Source organism: Suricata suricatta, chromosome 2, assembly GCF_006229205.1.
Source record: "Suricata suricatta isolate VVHF042 chromosome 2, meerkat_22Aug2017_6uvM2_HiC, whole genome shotgun sequence".
In the NCBI taxonomy this organism is placed as follows: domain Eukaryota; kingdom Metazoa; phylum Chordata; class Mammalia; order Carnivora; family Herpestidae; genus Suricata; species Suricata suricatta.
In genome coordinates, this window is record NC_043701.1 from 135010252 (window position 1) to 135035191 (window position 24940).

At 37.9% G+C, this 24940-nt stretch overlaps 2 protein-coding genes across 5 annotated transcripts in view; both read right to left on the minus strand.

The window, feature by feature from the left end:
• Positions 1 to 4574: 4574 nt before the first annotated feature.
• On the minus strand, positions 4575 to 15147 carry MSS51 (MSS51 mitochondrial translational activator). Of its 2 annotated transcripts, XM_029931916.1 has the most exons (7): positions 14412 to 15147; positions 9828 to 10071; positions 9411 to 9566; positions 8278 to 8402; positions 7513 to 8079; positions 7094 to 7187; positions 4575 to 6455 (listed from the first exon to the last, which is right to left on the minus strand). In XM_029931916.1, exons 2-7 carry the CDS (start codon positions 10046 to 10048, stop codon positions 6236 to 6238), a joined length of 1383 nt encoding a protein of 460 aa, XP_029787776.1. In that variant the 5' UTR covers positions 10049 to 10071; positions 14412 to 15147; the 3' UTR covers positions 4575 to 6235. The 2 variants fall into 2 exon arrangements, 1 of the variants encoding a protein (XP_029787776.1); XR_003905571.1 differs by lacking the exon at positions 4575 to 6455 and having other exon boundaries at positions 7101 to 7187; positions 7290 to 8079.
• Positions 15148 to 17193: 2046 nt separating this feature from the next.
• PPP3CB (protein phosphatase 3 catalytic subunit beta) overlaps positions 17194 to 24940 on the minus strand; it is a 52183-nt gene continuing 44436 nt past the window's right edge. For all 3 annotated transcript variants that reach the window (XM_029931938.1, XM_029931937.1, XM_029931939.1), the window contains 2 exons: positions 20392 to 20421; positions 17194 to 18970 (listed from right to left, as the gene is read on the minus strand). In XM_029931938.1, the coding sequence (XP_029787798.1) occupies positions 18792 to 18970; positions 20392 to 20421 (209 nt within the window). In that variant the 3' untranslated portion in view covers positions 17194 to 18791. The remainder of the gene's footprint in view (positions 18971 to 20391; positions 20422 to 24940) is intronic.

A 24940-nucleotide genomic window follows, 5' to 3' on the forward strand; every position in this document is an offset into this window, starting at 1 on the left:
TTCAAGCTTTTCTACCCAATAGCTTCCTCATAAGGGTGGGATAGGGTGAACTAAATTTTAAGTGGGAACAGTAAAATATACTTAGCCCCAAAACATAAGTGAAGTGAGGTCCTTGAGGAAGGTCACTGCCAAATTTAAACAAAACTGCACAACACTCCGGGTATCCTGATTCATTCTCCAGTTCCTACCAGTCTCACTATTTGACAAATAATGGGCCTCTCTGTCCAGTCTGTCCCCATAGACCTCCAGATTTTAAGTGTTCCCTAAGAAGACTGTCCTACAGTCCTTACTTTTTTTTTTTTTTCCTTAATGTTTGTTTATTTTGAGAGAGAGAGAGCGCGAGCAGAAACATGGAAGGAGCAGAAAGAGAATCCCAAGCCGGGCCTGATACATACAGAGCTCAACCTACCGACTGTGAGATCATGACCTGCGCCCAAACCAAGTCTGATGCTTAAACAGACTGAGCCACCCAGGTGCCCTAGACTGTCCCTACTCTTCTTTGTCCCACACTATTCCCTTGATGATTTCATCCCCACCTCTCCCTCTGCCTTAACTATCATCTTTAAGTGGATATTTTTCAAATCTATCACCAGCCCATTTTCCTGAACTATAAAGCCCAAATATCCAATAGCCTGTTCAGATACTGCCACATTTCACACTTCATCCTTTCAACTTGTTCTTCTTTCCTGACACATAGTACCTATAGGATCAAAGAGCCCTTCCTCATGCATCCTCTGCCTAGAAAGTACTGCCTGCCTTTCAACAATTATTCATCTATTAAGACTCCATTCAAAGATTGCACGCCTCCTTCCTGCTTCAAGAAACTTTTCCTGACCTTCTTGTCATTTTCTTTACTTTCCCTTAAGTAAGGAATTACTCCCTTTTTGTCGCCAAATAGACCTTTTCTAGAAGTCCACTGTGGTATATTTAACAGTGGAGTCATAGCACATGAGCATGTAATTTACTTGTATTCAACCACATAAACTTAACAAATCAAGGGCCCCTAGCTGGCTCAGTTCGAAGAGCAAGTGACTCTTGATCTTGGGATTTAAGTTCAAAACCTGTTGGGTGTAGTAGAAAACACCTAAAAACAAAATCTTTAAAAAAAGAAAGAAAGAAAAAGCTTAGCAAAAAACAACTCTGAAGGTCATTATATGGACCAGAGTTCATGTGAAATAGGAGCCATTATGCTTCCCCTAATGTGAACATTCCACTGTGTTAGAGTCTAATATTTAAATATTTTTTCCTATACAGTTAAAACAGTAATTTTTGTCCCCCAGGAGGCATTTGGCAATGTCTGGAGATATTTTTGGTTGTCACAACTGGGGAAGGCAAGGTGTTACCGAAATCTAATGGGTAGAGATCAGGGATTTTACTAAACATTCTACAATGTACTAGGCAGCCCCCTTCAACACATAATTATTCCACCCAAAGGTCAATAGTGCTGAGATTAAGAAACTCTTGAATTAGAAATTTTTTTTTCCTAAAGAATAAATTGGGTCATGTCATTCCCTTGATTCAACTCCTCCAATAGTTTCCTAATGGAACCAGAATAAAATCCAAACTCTTGGCCATGGCCCAAAAGGCCCTACATAGCCTGGCCACTGCCTACCTCTCTGATCTCATCCATCTTCATCTTCTTTCTCATTCATTAAACTCTGGTCAAAGTGGCCTTATGTCCATACAAACATACCAAGCTTGTGCCTAAACACAACAGAGATTCTTAGGATCTTCACACTTATTCCTTCTACTAGGAATGTTTTCCAGTGCATCATCTCAAATATCATCCATCTCCTCAGAGAGGTGGGTATGCCTTGAATATTGTAGCATTAGTAGTCACCATTGCCACTAACACCACTATCCGTGTTATACATACACTCCTTATTATATTTTCTTTGTATCACTTAAAAGAGTCTGAAATTTTGTATGTTTATTGTTTGTCCTCTCCAGTAGAATGTAAGCTCCTTGAGAATGGGAATATCTCTATAGAGTCTAGTAATAAATGTTCAATAAATATTTGACTGCAACAGGGCCACCAAAACCCAAGCCAACGTTTACTCTAGTAATCAAATCAGCAGAGATTAATGTCCAATACTAGAGGCAAAAATGGCTCTCATAGACCTGCTGAGATGAAGATATGTCATAATCCAATGTAGTGCTATTCTAAGGGATTTTTCAATAGTTTTAAAAATGCAAATTTGGGGGGCTCCAGGGTGGCCCGGTTGGTTGAGCGTCCCAACTCTTGATTTCAGCTCAGCTTATGATCTCACCCTTTGTAAGCCCCAAGTCAGGCTTACACTGACCAGTATGGACCCTGCTTAGAATTCGCTTTCTCTCCCTTGCTCTCTGTCCCTCCCCTGCTAGCATGCACACTCACTCACTCTCACAAAACTTTAAAAAATGCAATTTTTTTCACTTCATTTGCTAAGTTAGAAAATACAACTCTATTATAGTGCTCTTGTTTATGTCAGTCCTCTATTAAACTATAAACACTTTAAGGGCAGAAGCCATTTTAGATTTCTCAGCATTTAGCATGAAGCTAGGCATTCAGACTTTTATGCATTATCACCAACATCTACTAAGTTGGAAATTTTTGTGTCATTTACTACTGTGTAGTTTCTGTCTCCTGAGTTGATTCTGATAGATATATCACACTTCACCCATCACCATCAGTAACCAAACCTTATAGATTTTACTTTGATGCTTTATCTATAAAATGTCACTATTTACTTGTTAGAAATTACCTCTTCCTTTCCATGTCTACTATCACCTTTGCTGGCACCTGCATTATCTCATCTTAACCATGATGTATCCAACTGGTTTTTCCTGGTCAAATCAGTGCTCATACAGTATTGCTAACTCAATCTGTTTGTTACTCTGTAAAATTAAAGTGTTATGGATTCAACAATGGCTACTATTTATTAAGTAATGAACTATGTGCTAGGCATTGCACTAAGCACTTAGCAAATACTCTCATTTTTTACATTCTCTAAGATTAAAAAATGATTTTGCAAACAGCTTTATGAAGATAATAATTCACTCATGTAAAGTGGACAATGTAATGGTTTTAAATATATTCACAGAGCTGTACCATCACTACAATCAATTTCATTTACATCACTTGCAAAATAAAACCCATACCTTTTAGCCATCACCCCAATACCCTCATCCTGCTCATCTGTATGCTGCCACTAATCTATTTTGCCTTCACAGATCTGACTACTCTAGACATTTCTTATATATGCACTCATATACTATGTGGTCTTTGTGACTGGATTCTTTCACTTAACATGAACATGAAGGAACATGTTCTCAAGGTTCATCCATGGTGTAGCACAAATCAGTACTTCATTCCTTTCTAAGGCCAAATATTTCATTACATGGACACACATTCATAAGTTGATGGACATTTGGGTTTTTGTCTTTTGGCTATTAAGAATAATGCTGCTATGACAATTTGTATGCATGGTTTCCTTTCTCATGGGTACATAACAAGGAGCAGAATTGCAGGATTGAATGGTAACTCAATTATTTAACTTCTTGAGGAACTGCCAGACTCTTTTCTAAAATGGCTGCACCATTTTATAGCCCACCACAAATGTATAAGGGTTTCAATTTCTCTATACCACTTGTTATTTTCTATCTTTTTTATTATTGTCATTTAGCGACATTTTGTATTTCCTGATAACTAAAAATGTTAAGCATGTTTTCATGTGTTTATTGATCATTTGTATATCTCCTTTGGAGAAATATCTATTCAGATCATTTGCCCATTTTTAAGCTTTCCTTTTGAGTGAGAGAGAGAGAGAGACAGGCAGGCAGGCAGGGGAGGGGCAGAAAGAGAGGGAGAATGAGAATCCGAAGCAGGCTCCACGCTGACAGCAGAAAGCCCGAAGCAGGACTCAAACTCCCAAACCATGAGACCATGACCTGAGCCAAAGTCAGACACTTAACCAACTGAATCACCTAGGTGCCCCTGCCCATTTTTAAATTGGGTTATTTGTTCTTTTATTATTGAGTTGTAACATTTCTTTACATATATTCTGGATATCAGTCCATTATCAGATATATGATTTATGAATATTTTCTCCCATTCTTTACACTTTCTTGATGGTGTCTTTTTCAGTAGTTTTTAATTTTAATAAAGTCCAATGTACCTATTTGTATTTTGGCTGGTTATATGTTTGGTGTTATATTTAAGAAACCATTGCCCAATCCAACTTCGTGAAATTTACCCCTATGTTTTCTTCTAAGAGCTGTATAGTTTTAGTGATTTCGGTCTTTGATACAATTTGAGTTAATTTTTTTATGGTGTGTGTACGTGTGTGTATGTGGAGGGGGCGTCCAACTCATTCTTCTGCATGTGGAATCCAGCTGTTCCAGCACTGTCTGTTAAAAAGTCTGTTCTTTTCCCATTGGATTGTTTTGTCACTCCTGTAAAAAATCAGTTGATCATAAATGTTAAGAATCTTTTTTTTTTCCATAATATTTTATTGTCAAATTGTTTTCCATACAACACCCAGTGCTCTTCCCCTTAAGTGCCCTCCACCATCACCACCAAGAATCTCTTGCTTCTCAATTCTATTTCATTGATCTATATATCTATCCTAGGCCAGTACCACACTGTCTTACTATTGCTTTGTAGTAAATTTTGCAATTAGAATGTGAGTCTTCCAATTTTGTAAACATTTTCATTTAACTCTTAATGTAATTTAATACTAGGCATCATCCCTGTTTTACAGATGAGGAAATTAAGGAAACTTAGAGAAGTTTAGCTTTCCCACAGACACAAACATATTTGGTAGTTGCTCCAGAATTCATACGCAGATCAATGTAAATCTAAAGCTGACCAGTAAGCTATACTCCTTCTGTAATTTGGTCTCACTATACCTTCCAGACTGAATTTATTATACTAATCCCCCAAGGTACCCTAAAATATTTCCTATTCTTTTCTGCTCCTGACCTTCTTATTTCTGTTGTTCCTTCCATCTGAAATGACCTGCTCTCCATGTTTAGTAACATTCTACTTCACAAAACCTTCACTATTCACTTAGCGATCTCTCTCTTCACTCTACTATTACCTTAGGAACACAAGCCTCTCTCATGGTTCTTATTTCATATTATATCTTATAATGGAGATATCTATGTATATGTATTACTTCCCTTCCTAGGTTAAAAATAAGGTCCATCTCTCATTCACCATTGTATATCTCCAAAGCTGTAACATAGTACCTTTCATACAGTAGGTACTAACTCCATACTTTGAATGAATATGTGAATTCTAATATTACCCCTCTCAGAGTGGGCAATAAGAATGTATATGCGTGTGTTAGGGTTGGGGATGGGAGGCTGAGGTCATGGCAAGGTGGTAGGAATGACTAAGGGATATCCTCATCTTGAGAATATGGTAAGAGAAAGATGGCATGAGATAGGATGCAGCAGAGTAGCAGGCCGAGAGAGCTGGTGTTAATTAACTCTTTTGGCAAAAGAGAAACCTCCAGTCTTGAGGTGTTGTGAGTAGACGAGTAATACTTGCCAATGAATAGGAAAAAGGATAAAATAAGTGACTTAAGAAGTCCCAAACTGAGTTTATTATGGTAGAGGCTAGGTAATAACAAATAACTCCAGTATATCCAACTAAAGCTTAATATACCCTAGGATATTTAAATATAACACCAAACAAAAATCCGCTCTAGGGTCAGAAGACCCCACTAGGAAAGAAGAAAATAAGATATTTATCTAGAAAAAGCCAGGAAATTGAATAACATACCAATCCTCACAGCCTCTCCCATGTTCCTGACTGCTTCTCTGACTTGCCCGTTCGTGTACCACTGCAAGTCATTAACGCCTCACCATTTTTTAGCCCAGATTGCTGGATTACTAGAAAGTCTTTTCCAAAAGAATAAAGTGCCATTCTTCTCTACACCGTCCAATTCAAGGTACAACTTTCTCACAAAGGAAACTATTAGGAATTCTAGGCTGGGAAGACATACCAGGGCCTCTTGCCACATATTAAATCTAGAATCCTGTCTCTAGAAGCTACTTGTGGCTAACCTCTTAGAAATAAGTCACATCATACAGGAACTCCCATTCAGCTTAGAATCTTTACCTGGACAAGTAAATGAGGTTTAGGAGACAGTGGATTTCAAAGTCAGCAACAACCTGATATCAGCAGAGTAATTTCATTACAACCTCCCCATTTTTTAGAAATCTAGTCAGGATATGGTTCAGCTATTTAAACCCCACCATCTACTTTTTCTTCCAGTTGCCTCCTATCCAGTTGGCAGGAACTTCCAAGAAACATGATATAGTAGGCACTGCAATACACTGGCTGCTTGTTGGGGCTGGAATAGGCCTGTTCAGGCTTGAGGGATGCAAAAGGGTTAGCTCCATAGGCGGTGATGTTTGTATCCAAGTCCACCAGAATCTGTAAGGAGGCTGTCAATTCCTGATGGCTATGGGAGACAGATTAAAAAAAATAAAAATAAAAATAAAAAAATAATAACAATAATAAAATGCTGTGCTAATTATGAGAGACATAGGAGAGAAATTTCTCAGAACTTGATACTTCTGCACTCATCAATCCCCAAAATTACCTAAGGCTGGTTTAGGCAAGGGGATTCCCTTCCTCCCAAATGTCTCACTAATTACTTGATTAACTAGTATAGGACTTGGTTCCAAGGCGATTAGAAAGCCAAGTGTGAAAAGGAAGAAAATCCTCATCAGAAGAAAGAAGATGAGCAAAGCAAGAGAAATGAGCTCATCTATAGAAATAGAGGTGTTGAGGGGCGCCTGGGTGGCTCAGTCAGTTAAGCATCTGACTTTAGCTCAGGTCATGATCTCACAGTTTGTGAGTTTGAGCACCATGTTGGGCTCTGTGCTAAGAGCTCAGAGCCTGGAGCCTGCTTTGGCTTCTGTGTCTCCCTCACTCTCTGCCCCTCCCCCCACCCTTGCATTCTGTCTCTCTCTCTCTCTCTCTCTCTCTCTCTCTCTCTCGCTATCTCTCAAAAGTAAATAATAAACATTTAAAAAAAACTTAAAGAGAGGTGTTGAGTGAGTCAGGGAGATATCAAAAATAGGAAGAAGTTGACACCTGTAAACAGTGATCAATGTAGGGATCTTATAATCACGAAGTAGCAAGAGGGTGGGTAGCCAAGCCTCCATCAAGTCTGGGGAAGCATGGAAACCTATGGGGAAAAAAAAAAAAAAGAAATGGATATAGAGAGGGAAAGGCTGAGGTAGACTCTATGCAAGATGCATTTTTTTATTATGTTCACTCTTCTCCTCACCTTGCTCACCTCCAATGCTCATTTACCATCATCATCCACCCCAGGTTCTTCAGCAGAAAATTCTGAACCCAGGTATAGCACAAAGGGCTAAAGATCAACCAAGGTTGTCATCATATTGTGTTTAACCTGACCAAATGAATGGGATTCCAAATACAGAAGATACAAGAGTCAGGATGGAAAATTCCCAGAAAAGCTACCCAGTAGTCCTCTGAATGATTCTTACCTGGATGGAATGCCACCACCAAATCTGGATGGGTTATCTGCCCAGTCTCTACTTCCTCCTCCCAGAAGTCATGATAGAGGCCCCTATGGCAACTAAGCTGAACTGTGCCAGGTTCCAGGATGGGAGTTGAGGTGCTCTGTGTAAAGCCAGCAGATACGTCTATACCCACCATGATCACATGAAGGCCAAGGTGTCCAGGAAACATGTAGCCAAGCTCATCATAGTCCTCAGGGCGAGTGAGGAATGTCTCCACGTGGGAAACACCAACAACATGCACTGTGCTTCCCCCAATCTTTCCAACATCTATCCCCAAGGCCCGAAGCCCAAGGCCCAGTGTCAAGGGCCGTGAGAGGGCATCTGTTAGCAGCCGCTTCAAAGAGCCCTGCAAGACATCTGGGTCTGGCCTTGGCCGTCCTACACTGGCCCACAGGGTGGTCATGGCATGACTACCTAGCACAGCATCCAGTGTAGCATCTAGCTGTAAATGCCGCATAGAAAACCAGGTATCCCAGCCCTGTACAGCTTCAGCCTGGCATGGCCAAGGCCCTGAAGGTAGGACAAAAGCACCTGCAGGAAAGAAGAAAGAAGAGTGACCTACTCCTTTCCTGGTTTTAATATTCCTTCCAAGTGTACTCTCCCAACTTGTGACCAGGAGTGCCCCACTCGATTCTCATTGTTTCCTCCTAACAGCATGCTTTTATCTTTCTCCCCAAGTACAACCAATTATGACCACCATGGCAGAGCTCTCTAATACCACCACTTCACCTGTGACTAGAAGCCATTCCATGAGACGGTCCACAGCTACAAGACGCAGCTCTTGACAAACCTTCCTGTGTGCTGGCCAGTCTGACCTCTGGCACTCTGGACCACAGTAATAGACATTTCTGCACCTGAAAAAATGAGCCCCCAAAGCAGATGTTCCTATACCTCAAAGGTGATTGGGGTATGTCAGGGGAAGGGAATTTATATTCCTGCACCTAGGAAGAAAGATCACTAGGTAAGGAAGGTAGGGAGAGGAATGACAGCTGATGCACTAAATTTGGGGATGGTGTTTGGGCGGGGAGGCCTGAGAGACTAGGAGTGTAATTTATTCTCTTGGGTTAGAGTGACACCTCAGTCTGTGTCTGGAACAACTCACTTTTCTCATCCCTTACAGAAAAAAATAAATACCAGGAGTTTGCAGCTGCCGTCTTATCACAAGTATGGCTGAACTCCCCAGAACAGATAATGATCTCACCCTGAGTACTCAAGAGGAGGGAGGTAGAGAAGATTGTACAGTCGTCCCCCACCCCTTTATCCATGGGGAATATGTTCCAAGATCTCCAATGGATACTGAACTCACAGATGGCCCAAACCCTATATATACTATGTTTCCTCCTATACATACATATATATCTATATTAAAGTTTATAGATTAGACATAGTAAGAGATGAACAACAATAATATAAGACATTTATAATATATATGAATGTGGTCTCGCTCTCTCAAAATATCTTACTGTATCACCCTTCTTCTTGTGAGAATGTGAGATGATAAAATGCCTATATGATGAGACGAAGTGAGGTGACTGACATAGGCTTTGGGACACAGCATTACACTACAGCTGACTTTTTGACAATAGTCAGAGAAGGATCATCTGCTTCCAGACCATGGTTGACCATGGATAAGTGAAACTATGGAAAGTGAGCTGCAAGTAAGGGGGACTATTCTACCATGATCTGTCTGACTTCTACACAATAAGGAGTCCGATCCTTTTCTAATCTTTCTTTGGCCTAGATTACACAGAATGAGGAGTTGGCCTTAAGTTACTCTGAAAACTCTTAGACCTTTCCTCCGGCAAGGATGTCTGAACAGGGTCATTTCTGGATGACTCCCCATTTAGCCCCCAACTAGTCACCTCTTACACTGCCGGAGGACCTTGGAGTCTGAAAGGCCACTAGGGAGAGCTCTACAGTGAGCACAGAATCGGAATGTGTCCTCCATCTTCTGGAACATTTCTTGAAGGCATTGAAATCCAAAGCCTGATACAGAAGCACTCCCATCTAGCACCAACCTGCAGAAATGGCATGGAGATTAAGTGGCAATAGGAAAAAGAATATCTCCAAAATTTTTCATGATCTGTACCTTGCCACCTACTCCCACTATTTCTCACACAAGCAAATTATATTTCTTCTACAGTAATAAAACTTGAAAAAGTCAGGATAAGAAACTCCCTCATTGTAAATGTCCTATGTTTCCCAAGCTATACTCCCCCTGTGCCTTCTGAAATCACTTCTACCAGAAATATTATTCTTCCACAGAGCTAGTCACTCACTTGTATTCTTCATAGCTTTTCATGTTTAGTTTTTGAAGGATTAGCTGGGATAGGCCAGGAACATTCTTTTCCAAGGAGAAGAAGCCAAGTGCATCAATGCTAGGATCAGGTTTTGAGAGGGTCAGAGGCACAGAGGTCACAACTGTGGGTGGGGTCACAATCATGGGAGCCACCGATGAGGGGGGTTTCTTGTGCCTTCGCTGCCGGGATCTTGGAGCCATGGCTGTCCACGGATACCTGGGGACTATATGCAGAATAGATACGGAATGAAATTTTACAAGTTGGTCACATATGACGTGTTTTCATACATTTGACCTTTCACTTCTTATTCTAGTCTCTAAGGCCTAGGTATCAGTAAGATTTATTTGGTATCTACTGACTATTGATCACTATAGGAAGTTATAAAAAATAGGGAAATAATTATATATGAACAAAATTAAACATATACATGTTACATATGAAGTTATAAATAAAATCTAAATATATATGTAAGGAAATGCACAGAAAAAGGTCTGGCAGGGCTCTGGGTGATATACTCTGAGCATAACCATGATTAACTCTGAGGAGGGAAAGAAGCAATGGGACAGGAACTAAGTTAATCAAAAGGAACTTCAGGCTTATCTGTAATGTTTGACTCTTGAATAGTTAGAATATACTTATATATCATTAATGCATTTAAAAACTCAAAATTTTGAGAGGAAAAAGCAAACAAGTTTTGGTTGTCCAAAACTATGAGCTAATTGGAGAATTAGTTAATCTCACTTTGTTAGGGAAATAAAACATTCATTTTAGAAAACCTCTCATACAATTGTAAGCAAAAGACCCAGAAGTAGACATTAAATGCAACACAGAATCAGCACCACAATGCTAAGAATTATATAGTCAAAGCAAGTTATGCAAATTATGAGGAAAATTTCCTAAAGATGTGAGTTTTGAAGTAGATCTGATCCCACACCCACCCACTACCTAGCAGAAACTCTGTGATACCCTCCTTCCTTGCTGTCTTCTCCCATTCCTTCTACAATTGTTGAGTAAACAAAAGGAACTATATTGGGAAAAATAAAAACATGCATTCACTAAATAAATATTTATTGCTAAACATTACAATCACTCATAAAATATAATGGAAACAAATGTGAAAAATATACTTAACATCTAAATGTCCTGTAGAGGGATCAAAGGTAAATTATAACATAAGGCAGTATATAAATCCTATAAGAAAAGTGAAACTAAAGCATTAGTGGGAAATCAGAAGAGTCTCTTTAGTTGGTTAGCTGTAGGAAGACTATAAAGCAGGCAGCCATCAGAAGAAACCATGAATGATGGTAATACCTTGAATACATGAGATAAAAAAAGGAATTCTTAGCACAGAGACAGCATGAGCACAGAAATGTAGGTGGGAACACTCTAGGGATTAATGCAATAGTATGGTTTGAGTTTGACTATAACAACATAAATATTAAGAACTAAAACTATAAAGTCTTAAAAGAACACAAAGGGAAAAGTGTCATAATATGGATTTGGCAATTTCTCCAATACGACACCATAAAAAGAAATGAAGTACTGATACTAATACTATAATATGGATGAACCTCAAAAACCTTATGTTAACTAAAAGAAGTCAAACAAAAGGTCACGTTATATCATTTCATTTATTAAAACTTTTTTTTAAATGTTTTATTTATTTTGATACAAAGAGAGACAGAGCATGAGAGGGGGAGGGGCAGAGAGAGAGAAGGAAACACAGAACCAGAAGCAGGCTCCAGGCTCTGAGCTAGCTGTCAGCACAGAGCCCGACACGGGACTCGAACCCACAAATGTGAGATCTGACCTGAGCCGAAGTCAGAGGCTTAACCGACTGAGCCACCCAGGCGCCCCTCTCATTTCATTTATATGAAATATCGAGGAAAGGTAAATCCAGAGACAGAAAGCAACTCCTGGTTGCCAAGCACTGGGTGGAAGAGGAATGGGGAGTAACTTCTAACTGGTTTGGGGTTTTTTTTTTTTTAAGTTTATTTATTTTGAAAAAGAGAAAAAGAATGTGAGTGTGTACTTGAGTAGGGGAGGGGCAGAGAGAGGGAGAGAAAGAATCCCAGGCAAGCTCTGTACCGGCAATCCAGAGCCCAACTCAGGGCTCAAACCCATGGAACTGTGAGATCATGGCCTGAGCCAAAATCAAGAGTCAGACACTTACCCAACTGAGCCACCCAGGCGCCCTGGGTTATGAGGTTTTCTTTTGGGATGATGAAAATGTTTTCGGAACTAGATAGAGGTGGTGATTGCACAACCATGTGAATGTAGGGCATGCCATTTAATTGTTCACTTTAAAAGGATTAATTTATGTTGTGAATTTCATCTCAATTAAAAAATAAAAAAGAAAGGTACCTGTAGAGATTGAGAAGCTAAAAATTAACTTTCCAATTAACTGCCTCCAGGGACAGCGAAATGACAAAGGATAAAAAGACTGACAATGGTTGGTTTTACTGTGAATAAGGTAACTATTAAAGTTCAAATCAGGGATCATGTTTTGTTACAAAAATAGTCTGACATTTAACCCTTTGGACCACATTTGTTAGGGAAAAAAGCTCTAGAATCATCATTCAGCTGAAGTGTAGGTGGCAGAACAAACAAAAACCTCCCAGAATCATCCAGCTAAAATCTATTATGTGTACACCTGAAACTAATATAACATTGTATGTAACTAACTGGAATTAAAATTAAAACTGAAAAAAGAAAAAGAAAATCTTATGACATGGCTCTTTGCAAACTGCTGTCCCCAGTTAATGAGGGAACTAATTTGTATTTTCCTTTGTACTTTCTTTCTCCTCCTTTCATTCCACCCCTGTAATCTCACCCCTCGTCTCACAGATAAATGGATGTTTTCAAGTCCAAAGAACACAGATAGCTAAGCTCATTTGCAAACTGTATCTTCTACATTCTCGCTAATACAGAAGAAATTAGACCTGAAGGTGGTAGATAATTTTAACATTTAAGGGTCATGTCCCTTTACTATAGGATGCCTTCACACTTGAGTACCCCATTTCCAACAAGTGGCCAACTCTTCCCTTCACTTTTAAACACACATTCTTAGTCACATTTCCAGAATCATTGCAACTCTAGAAGCGTTCATCTGCTCTATCTACCCAGCCTCCACAGGCAAGAGAACACATTCTTGAACCTTGAAAGAATGGGTTCACCTTTTCTTTACAGGTAAGGAGAAAAATTATCTTTGATCTGACATAAGTTGAGAGTCTTAAATCCTAGGATTAATAATAAATATATATTCAACTAAAAGCTTTCTGCAATGGAAGCCAATTAAGACAAGAAATGTATTGCTTCACTTACCTGCCTTTCCAAAGAGGTCCTTCTCAAAGGGAAGACTAACTCTTATCTTTCTAGGAGTTGGCTGAACTCACTGGGAAGTGAAGGGATCACAGTTTGGGGAGGAGTGAGGCAATGAAATCCCTTAGAGTTTCCTCTATGTCTGGGTTCATGATACAAATGAACTAAATTTCTGGCAGGAAGGTAAGAAGGTAGGAATGAGAGCCCAGGTCCTTGCATTTGCATCCATGTGAGGCTCATGTCTGAGTTTGTGTACCCCAGGCCCAGCTTCCTTGGTTCTAACTTTTCTGCAAGGAGCCCCAGGATCCTCCAAGTTTGAGGGGAGGGATGGGACTGAAACAAAGGCTATAAACAGGGCAAGAGAGAAGTTGGAAAGAACTACATAAATGAGCTTTCAGAATCTTCCAGAGATCAGTCTATGTCACCAAGCAAGGAATCACCTTTTTTTCTAGCTGCTCCTAGTGGCTTGGGCTCTAATTTATTCCCAGTATGTAAGAGAAAAAACACCAACTCCAAGGAGTAAAGAAGAGACATGAACTGAACAGTCTAGAAAAACTCTTACCCTTTATCTCCAAATTCCCTAAATATTAGCCTATTCCCAGACCAAGTCTCCCATCTTTCTCCTTCACCACCAAAAGCCTCAAGTTTCACCTACAGCAGTCATATTCTCACTATCTCCAGACCAGGAAGGCACATGTAACTTTCCCTAATTCACCAGCAAACCCAAAACATCTTTGGGTAGGGACGCAAAGGGGAGAGTGATGCTAGTCTCTGGGATCCTCAAAAGGAGTTAGGAAAGAGAGCGAAAAGGAGGAGGAATCCATTAGGAACACTGCTATTATTAAGCACATTCAGCTGCTTAATCAGTGATTAACACTCCCTGGGGTGTTAAATGTTTTACTCAACTATAAACTAAGCAAGCAGATGGTTTGAAGGGAAAGGAACTTACCCTGCTAAGCCCTGGGCTTCCTTCCTTCTTTCTTCCAAGTGAAGTGAATGCTTGATCTCCTCAGATCTAGGTTGTGGCTGACTTGCAGCTGTCCCTTCGTATCACTTTCCTTTGCAAACTGCTGAAATGCTGGGTCTCTGTGATTTGGCGTGCCCTGCCACTCAGACAGACAACGCTGAACTCTCCCTAATGAGGTAAGGCGGTATCTGGTTCCCTGACCATGGACTTCTCTCCTTCTGACCTTCCTTCTCTGCCAAGAAGGCTCAGTATCGTGTCAACACTCCCAAACTCACCAAAGGCCAGCCAGGCTGAGGAAAGACGAAACCTACTGCTTCTTCAACATCTCTTAGTAAGGCAGCACTTCTGCTCTTAGTCTCATGTCAGAAAAACAAACAAAAAACACGTAGGATTAGTTCAGAAGTCATTATTTGCTTGGTAAGGGAGGCACTAGCTCAGAGCAACAGGAACTCCTGGAGTTCGGGGTATTAATTCAAACCCAAGTTAACCCAGGCCTCAAATCCCTTTTAGCCTAATGAACAATGCTCAAACACAAAACAATGATTAATATGCTTAATTTGTATATTAAGTACAAATATAATACCCAAGAAAGAAGACTAGAAATGGTCATTTAATGGTATCAAGGAAATCAACTGTAGGGGAAACAAAATTAATTTGTAAAATTCACTTTCTATGAAATGAAAGCAAAGTACTTTCTGAGTGAATGTCACATCAGGCACACTCCACTTATTTCAAAAGAGTGAATAAAGAGAGGAATAAAATAAGCAAAATCAAAATTTTACTGGCTAAAAATACATTCTATTTCTAGGAACAGAAAATATAAAAGAATTCAAACATCTTCTCATTCCTCCCTATAATGAATACTGATCCATTTCTGCTTATATCTGGTCCCAGCTATGCCACTTACCTGCCTCTGTGAACATCATCAAACTGGGGAACAGAACAAATTGCAGTGAGATCCTGGAATGTGGTAAATAAAAAAATCTATATATGAACAGATGCAGAAAATGGACTCCTTTCAAAAAAAATTTTTTTTTTTACTCTTTGTTTATTTTTGAGAGAGACAGTATGTCGGGGAAGGGCAGAGAGGGAGACATAGAATCCGAAGCAGGCTCCAGGCTCTGAGCTGTTGGCACAGATGTGCCAGATGTGGGGCTCAAACCCACGAACCATGAGATCATGACCAGAGCCCAGCTGGATGCTTAACTGACTGAGCCACCCAGGCACCCTGAAAATGGATTCTAAAGGAACTCCAAATTGTAGAGCAAACTAAAAGTAGGTAAGGTGGAAGAAAAGTGTTAAGGATGCAATCACATGATATTCAGAACAGCTGTGGACAAAAGAAAATCAGTTGCAATAAGCAAAAATCCTGAGTAAAATCAGAATATTTCATTTTAAGCAAAGGTATAAGGCCTGTTTCAAATTTAACTGGCAGAACATTTAAAGGTTATGAGTTCTGTTAATAGTAGCTGAACTGCAGAAGGTAAATATTAGCTGAACTGCAGAAGGCACAAGAAGTGAGAGATGGTCTTTAAAAAAAATTTTTTTTAATATTTATTTATTTTTGAGAGACAGAGACAGAGACAGAGCACGAGCAGAGAGAGAGGGAGACACAGAATCTAACGCAGATTCCAGGCTCTGAGCTGTCAGCATAGAGCCTAACACAGGGCTTGAACTCACGAACCATGAGATCATGATCTGAGCCAAAGTTGGAAGGTTAACTGACTGAGCCATCCAGACACCCTGAGAAATGGTCTTTTCTAACTTAGGAGGGTCATCTTTGAATATAGAGGGATATAAAATAAAGAAAAAAATTGAATCTGAATATTAATCTGTTTTACCATCACAGCTACTAGCTCTGGTAGACATTTAAATTTATAATTTAGAAAGATCTGAACCTTTCAGTTTGCTTTCATCATGAATTACATTTATTCTTTTTTTTATTTTATTTTATGATAGAGTCAGAGAAAGGCAGAGAGAGAGGGAAGGAAAGAGAATCACAAGCAGGCTCCACACTGTCAGCACAGAGTCCAATGTGGGGCTCAAAACTCACAAACCATGAGATTATGATCTGAGCCAAAGTCGGACATTTAACTAACTGAGCTACCCAACTGCCTCATGAGTTACTTTTAAAAAGCCTTAAAAATGCTCCTATGGTTCACTGTCAAGCCTTAAAAAATACTTCTATGGTTCATAGTTATGAAGAAAGACTAGAAATAGGTTCCTATTCAACTGGTAGGAAGTGATCAGTGACGCACTGGGTGATTTTTCTACCACTTTTAACATATACTACTTTTTCTGAGTTCTGTTTCTTTCTCTTACTTTCTTCCTCTTTTTAATTATTGCTATCAACCCATAATTCTTCTAGTTTGCTAATGATGTTTTATGTTTACCCATGATTTCCCCCAGTGATGAATCTAAGGGCACGGTTCCTGCTATCTGATATTCTAGTTAAGCTCTTAATTTAGAGATGCATAGTTTTCATAAAACAATAACATCAAGAAAAACCTTGAAGGTATAGAGTACATAGTAACATTAAGGGTAGCCCATGGGCTGGTATATGTGTAAGTTCATAATACAGCAACTAAAAGCTGTAATAATCATCAATTTCAGTTCTGTTACCTGAATTTAGGCAAGTATATATATTTCAATTTAAATTAATGCTTTGTAATGTGTAGTATTATATTTATTATTGAAAATTGTAATAAAGTTACCATATGATTACATTATAAAATGTTGAGCCATATCCTAATTTCCCTCAATTTGCAAAATTCCATACTATTTTGATTAGTGCAAAGAAGAAAGAAATATGATGGCAAGAAAATGCAGTATCATGAATATCCTTTTTCTTACTGTTAAAACATCCAATAAATTCCCAACACAACTCTAACAAAATTCTAGATAATAACATTTCTTTCAATTAAAAGTTAAATGATATACTGATTTTAAATATTAGATTTAGGAGGCCTATAATAGGCACCCAACGTCCTCTACTGCTCACTTACTAACGCTCATGTAAGACAAATGTAAAAAAGTTAAAAAAAAAAAAAAAGCAAATTTTATGAAGATAAGAATTTAATTCATCAAATTACCATGAACTGTCCACGAGATAATCTTCGTTGAAGAATATATATACCAGTTCTGTTAACAGGATTCTCTGATTTGCATGAGGTCAAATCAGACTACATCTTCCAAATAAAACCCAACACAGAGATAGGAGCAGCGGCCCATGCATGGAATTTATTGTGTGCTACTGTTTATAAAATACTTGAATAGTCCTGCACATGCATAATATTTCCAACTTAGACAGGAGACCATACAGGGTGCACTTTCTGGCAAACAAAACAATAGATGGTTCCGCTGCCTGGAGCTCTGAGAGCTCTGAGTTGTATTCCAGGGCATGAGGGAAGCAGGCCACCAAATAAAGGGAAATACCAAACTACAGTGGCAATCAATACAGGTCAATAATTGTGGAAAATTAGCACATGGTTCCATTTAGTTTAACCAAGCAGTTCTGTAACTATCAAAAGAAAATGTTCAACATGCAATCTTGACTTTTATGCTTCCACTAACAACTGAATGACTGAACAGAACCATTGCTTCTATGCTGCATTGCTTCATCAAAAAACACTTCCAGAACATTTTTAAAATTTCCTTTTCATCAAAACATAAAAATGATAGAAAGCCAGCAGCAAATCACCCTGGTGGCTATTTAAGCAACTTGAGTACTCACAATAAACTAAAATTTCTCATAACATCTAGGTAACCTATACATGTCGTACCTGTACATCATAGGTCTATATATTAAATATTTGCAAAATGAAAACATGCATACACAAAATACGTCAAGTTTTACAGACATGATTTGAAGTAAAATTTACGTTGACAATGTACAAACTTCTTTTAAAGTACCTTAAATGAGTAATTCTGTAATTCTTCATAATTTTGAAATTTAGAGGTTTTCTTCTTAAATCTCTGGGGTGTAAATTTCAAAAGATCTGGGCAAAAAAGATTCTAAATTAGTTTTTGGATTTGTGTTCAAGTAAGAGAGTCTGCCTAGAAATAGGTAATTTGTAATTGAAAAACCAAGACTATATTACAGAATTAGCCACATTTAAGAACTATAGACCTGAGGTCAGCATTTTGTAGAAATGCCAACTGGGTTTCTCAGCATTTTGCCCATAATTCAAAATACAGCTTAGTAACCTCAGAAATGTATTTTAAGACCATGCTAATTCATCCTTTAAAGACATTTCATGAGAAAAAAAAGTCCACATTAGCTCTTAGGATTGCATTTGAAGTCATGGTTAAAAAACAAAATCTAATTCTACTGAGGGGAAAAAGAAATCTCATTTGTAAACTTAAATGTGTGAACCACAAGCATAAATGGAGGTACAGTTGCCCTCCACTGGAAATTGCCCCAAGCCCCTTGCTCACTCTCCACCTTGGCAGCGATGACCCAATCTTATCAGATAGCACAGAATGTCCCAGGGCCCTCAAGCCTCCATCCAGGAAGGGGGCTGGGGTCTCAAAAGCACAATGGTTTCTCCAGAGGGACTGTGACATTTACAGTCAGCTTGGCCGACCCCTCCAGATCCTGGGGGTGATCTGTCCATTTGGGGCCCAAGATGTGAGAGTCCCTGGGAAGCCGTGGGTCACTGGGCACTATGGTTGCCAGTCCCGTGGTTCTCAGTGGCATGTGCGGTGTTCAGAGAATTGAAACCATCTTGCTGTACAGCATCTTTCCGGGGTGGCATTCTCTCATTGATCCTATCCAAACCCTTTGCCTCTTCAAAACTGCAGATTCTATGTGGTGGAGAGAATCCTCGTATTGCTTAACAAAATGCAAATTTGATAAGTCAGTAATTGAAAAACATTTCTGAGATTTCAAAAACATAATTAATGATTTTTAAGAAGAAAGAAATTAGCTGTATATAGCAACATTTAAATCTTAACTGAATCTTATCCCCATTACAGACTTCCCCTTAAAATGTGAAATGTTTAAACTTAAATATAAACATGATTGCTTCATAGTGTTAGCATAGCCTTTATAAAAGAATACACAAATATAACCCTCCTCTGACCCCCAAATTAACAAACAGGCAATGGTCTCAGGGTCTCAGTGTGACTTCTACTATACCAATTATCTCCTACCTCAGACCCTAAAATCACCAGTGACTATCACAGTAAGGCAGCAACAAGAGTAGGGGCAAGTGAGGAGGCTAAATAAGGTTATCCTTCACATACAAATCTCTACCAAGAGCTTGGGGGGAGAAAAAGGGGATTTAATTTAAAATTTAGCAGATCGGAACTATCTTGGAGGTCAAGGTATCATCGCCCCATCACCACCAGAATGAAATGAAAAAGGTGGGAAATGCCTCCAGGAGTTAGGTCTGTGTTTGGCTGAGAGCAAAAAGTATTCAGAGTTTCATATTTTAGGAAATGTTTTCCTTAATTCAATAGCCATTCACTGCATGTTCTTTGAAACCCAAATCAAAATAAATGGCAATCCTTCTTCAATTGTTGTAATTTCTCATTTACTTCATCTGGAATGATGCATCTTCCACTATTAAAATGTGCATACAAAATATTTCCATACCACTGGTTATAATCTGGTTGCTTTAACATGTGCATTCCCTGGGACTCAGAGTCTGTGTAAGTGAACCAGATAAATGGTTGGGCAGCAAAGCATTCAGTAATGTGTAATATCAAGCCAACTATATGACATACATGAGTATAATATCAGCAAACACTAGGCCAAATAGCATAAATAAATAAGTAAGTAAAATAAAAATCATAGTGACAGCTCCTGCACTCTCAGGTAAATTACTGAAAAGGAGTAAAAACCAACTCAGACCTATACCTAGAGAGGGTTTCACTTAGGAAAAAAATCTGAATAGCACAGAATCATGCAAAATGTGGAAAAGAGCTTTCTTGCAACTTCAAATGCTACAATATTATAGCATAACATGCTGCACTCTAAAGAATTCAGGAACAGTCAATGCTGGTTGCACACTATACTAGAAAAGGGAAAAACCAGATTGTCACTGTGGAAATCAGTCCTTGTGATTAAAAAAAAAAAAGAAGAAAAGAAAAGGAAAAAAAAAGAGGAATGTGACTATCAAACGTGATGAGTCAGTGAGTGTGATTCACCTTGGGCTGTGCAAACTAGGAGTAAAACACACCCACAGGACATTCTCTGATGCCCACCCACACACCACAGATCTCTGCCCAGCGCAAGGACTCTGATCGTACCTTTTTCAGCCTCAATAGCCTCAACTGTGGCTGTACAGAAGTGAGCAGAGGCATGCAAAATGAATGAGAGAGATGAGAAGGGTCATATTGTACAGCAGAAAAGGCAATGATCACTTAAAATATCACAGTATCCCACACTACATCATCATTTACAATTTAACATAAATAGTATCCACATTAGAGAGCCCCATCCAATCCCCCAATCCTGACACAGCACAGTTTACACACAGCACTATGACAACATCGCTCAGAGCACAGAACACATAGACCTAATGTAAACACAGACACCTCAGCACCCATGCAGATGCACTCCAGTATTAATTACCTATCGTGAATTCAGTATTTTGATGGCCCTAGAATTTTTCAACATGTTTATTATATCACATCCATCACAATCACAAGGAAATTCTCTAAGTTGAAATTATGATGGTAGAATTGTAGCAGAAAAGCAAAGAGAAGATTCCTTTTTTCATGTCTAACTGAAATAATACTAATTATCCACTGTTCCTTAAGATATAAACTAGAAGGAATCAGTAATGCTTTTCCTGTTGCTGAAAATTCATAAGGCATAGCAAAAACTGCAAAAGTCAGTATGGCTACAATGAAACTTAAGGGAAGTAAACTTGGTGAATTGCTCTAGGTAGAATATTTCCATAGCTCTGCTGTTTGTGGGTAACCTATAAGGACCCCTCTTATCTACTAGGAACTTCCTTTCTATTCTAACATCGATGTCCCAAATATCCACAGATACTAACATCTACAGCCTTTACAAAATAATGTTTACGTTCAGTCTGTCGTGAACTCAAATTAGCCTCAGGTACTAACAGCATGCACTTGCAAATGAAGATAGAAAGGCTATAACAAACATCTTTTCAAGCCCATCTACCAACTAGAGATGAATCAAGATAGAACTGAGGTCTTTCAAGCAGTAAACTCTGTCTGATATGGACATACACATAGGTCATATAAATGAGAAACGCATTCTTAGTATAGCTGGTCTCTGGCCCATTTAGAGAATTTCAACATTATTTAGTAGTCACATTTTGTAGTCAAACATTCTTTTGGCTCATCTCTGGGTTCAATGTGTATAAACCAATCACAATGAGGACCAGGATCAAAGACTGCAGAGGACAATACTGGCTGACAATATTGCAAATTCTCCACTTCACCCAAAGTGCACACACTCAGAATATTTATAACAGTAATACCCCATCCTTTCTATTTTGCTTCTTCTACAACAAGGCCAGTTTGACTTAGAAATAATAAATTTTGTCCAAAGCAGTTATTAATGTGAAAGAAAACTGATGAATCTAAGGAATTAAAGTAGACTAAATTAGGAAAGTTTGTTGATCTTAACAAGATAGTAAAGTGAGTTGAGGGGACCCAAAAGCAGTAGGTTGCAACCCTGCGCTAAAAAATTTAATTTTCCTTAACTGTTAAACTATATTACAAATCCAATCAGATAAACTTACTATATGCCAACTGTACAAATCACCACTTTAAAAAACTAGCTCTGTACATTTGGAGTATACTCTTAGAATTTTCCCAGATAGAAAACTGGGATAAATGACCCACCTCTATTTGATCAGCCCTGCAACTTCTATTCTTCAAAATATGGACTATTTTCCTTAAAATTTAGACATTGAATAGGGAAAAAAGTGTCTATCAGGATAAGTGTTATACATAGTAATAAATTAAAAATAAAACCTGGTATCACTTTAAGAATTAGTATCTATTTGAGTGGATCAGTAGTTTAAAAAAGTCAATTAATAAATTTTTCAAATTATGAAATATAACAACATACATCTGGAATCATTCTATAGGCTTTAATGTTATACATAAAAGCATATTCTGGGTCAAATTATATTCTCTGCTCTTTCCAGGAGCTTCTAAATGCTCCTAATCCTTTTCAGGATATAAAATATATACCATACTCAAAACTGCTTGAATGTTTAGAACTGAAAAAGTCATTTGAAGCTTAATCATTAAGTTGGAAAGAGATCTGATAGTGCTATCAGAAATTCTATAATTCTATAATTTCAGATAATTCTATCTGAAAGGCACAATTTTTCCTCTATTTGTTTTCAGTTTCATAAGGCCTCTTGACATGACCTTACTAAGTTTTAAGTATAATGTTGTCACAAACTGTGACAACTGTGATACTACACAGGATAATTAAGAGGAATTTGGCATTACCAAAATAGAGACAGTCATATATTTTGCATATAGGTCCTCATGAAGACAGCATTATAGGGCTAGCTCTCAATCAAATTTCCATGAAGAAAATAGACATAAAATTCCTTCTCCAAGAGAGTTGTGTAGCTTGTAAACACTCAAATATCATATATTAAAGTTATTGAGAAGGCAATAGGACTTATTCTCTGACAACAGGACTGAGGTATTAGAATTTTAAAACTTTCTTTTTGCAATACTTAACTTTTAGTTATTTATATCAGGAAACATGTCTACTAAAGTAAAATATTAGAAAAAATTTTAAATCACACAGATGCAGCTTCTGTATGGTATTATGTACTTCAAAATGAGTTAATTTTATTACGGTAGGGAAATCATCCCACACTATCAAGAGCCATCACTGGTGCAGCTAGGGAGCTATCTATTTTACCAAATTAGACCACTTAAACTCAGCATTGTCTTGGAACTCACTCTGCTGGGAATACAGTCCCTTTGGTAAAGCTGTCTTTCAAACCTTCACTGCAATTGGGGGTGAGTTCAAAGTTGGAAGACTGAGCTTCAGGCTGCATGCAAATTAAAAATGAATAGAAATGCTGAGCTTCTAACAAAGCAGGTACTAATTATGAAATCGGAAAGGTTGCTATAGATACAATGCAAAAGTAATAATATATCCAATGATAATGGAGAGATGACTGTGGTGTAGATTTATTAAAGTATGAAGGCTTTCAGTTTTCCTTTTCTTTCATGAACAAAACGGAGAAAGGGTGTAACATTTTTCAAGCCATTAAAGTTCATTCTCTTCTATTAACACTTTTCCTAGTTTTATTGAATGTTTAAGATCTTCATTTGTTTTAGTGAAATTCTTTTTAGCTCATGTTGCTACTGTCTACAGTATAGTAAGAAAAATGGAGGGCAAGGAATATACAGAAAATCAGAGCAGTTTTTTCTTTTAATAACAAAGGAAACCTCATTCAGAATGTAAATTTGAAACTATAATTTTAAAACCTAGCTGTACTTCTCACATATACCAGTGGTGGTAGCAGACAACACAATAACATATAAAATAGAACATGTATAGGCTACAAGTAGAAATTATTTGTCTACAGGAAAATTTCTTTTACTTATTTGGCACTTATGAGACTGAGTGAAATGAAACTGTGAAAAGTCTATCTAATTTAAATTTTTGAATAAATTTAAATAATTTAAATTAGTTATCTTTTGGTTGTTAAAAAAAAACTAATTACGACACCAGAAAGAAAGTTATCCATGACTAAGGAAAACATCAGATCTGTTGCTGCCTATTTGAATAGAGCAAGGTCCTTTGGAGGGCTGTCAAAAGTGGCTACAATAAAACATAAATTAAGACTTTCCATATCACATTTTTTGCTTTCCAACCACAAGGGAAAGAAATCTAGACTTTGAGTTATTGTGTATATTCTAAAACATTCACATCACTCTCTTTGATTTAATCTGTAACGGGCTTTCAAAAAGTTAACCCAGTATTTACACAAATATTTACGCCAAAAAATGTAAGTTTTTTTTGAAATATAAAATATTCAATGAGCCAGATTACAGGAATGCTTTACGTATAATTCTTTTTATTTTCATGCAAAATAAAGGCACACTTAATAACACCCTTTCAATTTTGACTTACAGGATTTAAATTCAACCCCTTATAACAATGACTTAATATCTAATGTTACATTCATGTTCAGAATGCACAAAATACAGCAACAAATGCAGCAAACCTCAAAACAAGGTGCTACAGAGTTGCTTCTACATCAAAAGACAGACAAGCGTCTGATAGAGTAATTTAATTTAACATACTTTTACAGACATACAGCTAACCTAAAGAAAGACAGACAGATTTAGGAAAGCAGCTACATCTGCAGAGGAAGAAAACAGCATGTTACAGACAGTCAATTATACATAGAACGTTTGACAAACACCACAGAAAACAAACTTTGGCATTATTTACCAGGGTACAAAACCTTGCACAAATCTTTTGGCAAGTGAAGTGCATAAGTAGTGTTCTGGGGCCCAAGCAGACTGTTAATTCTAAAATTAAGTATCTAAAAATATAAGCATAGTCTAATACAATTACAGAAATTAAAAAAATAAAAAATAAGAAACTTGGAATTACATTTCCATTTTAGTAATATGGATATCCTTGATTCACATTCAGAAACTGGTGATCTTAAGAGAAAAGGATGCATTAGACAAGCAAAAATCAATAAATTTTTCAACCATTATGATATGAGCTGCTCCCATATCATTTCATTAAAAGCTGAGAGACTGATCATTATTTTCAATGGAAAGGAATCCCCATTCTATCAATTTTCTGCCCTGATCAGAT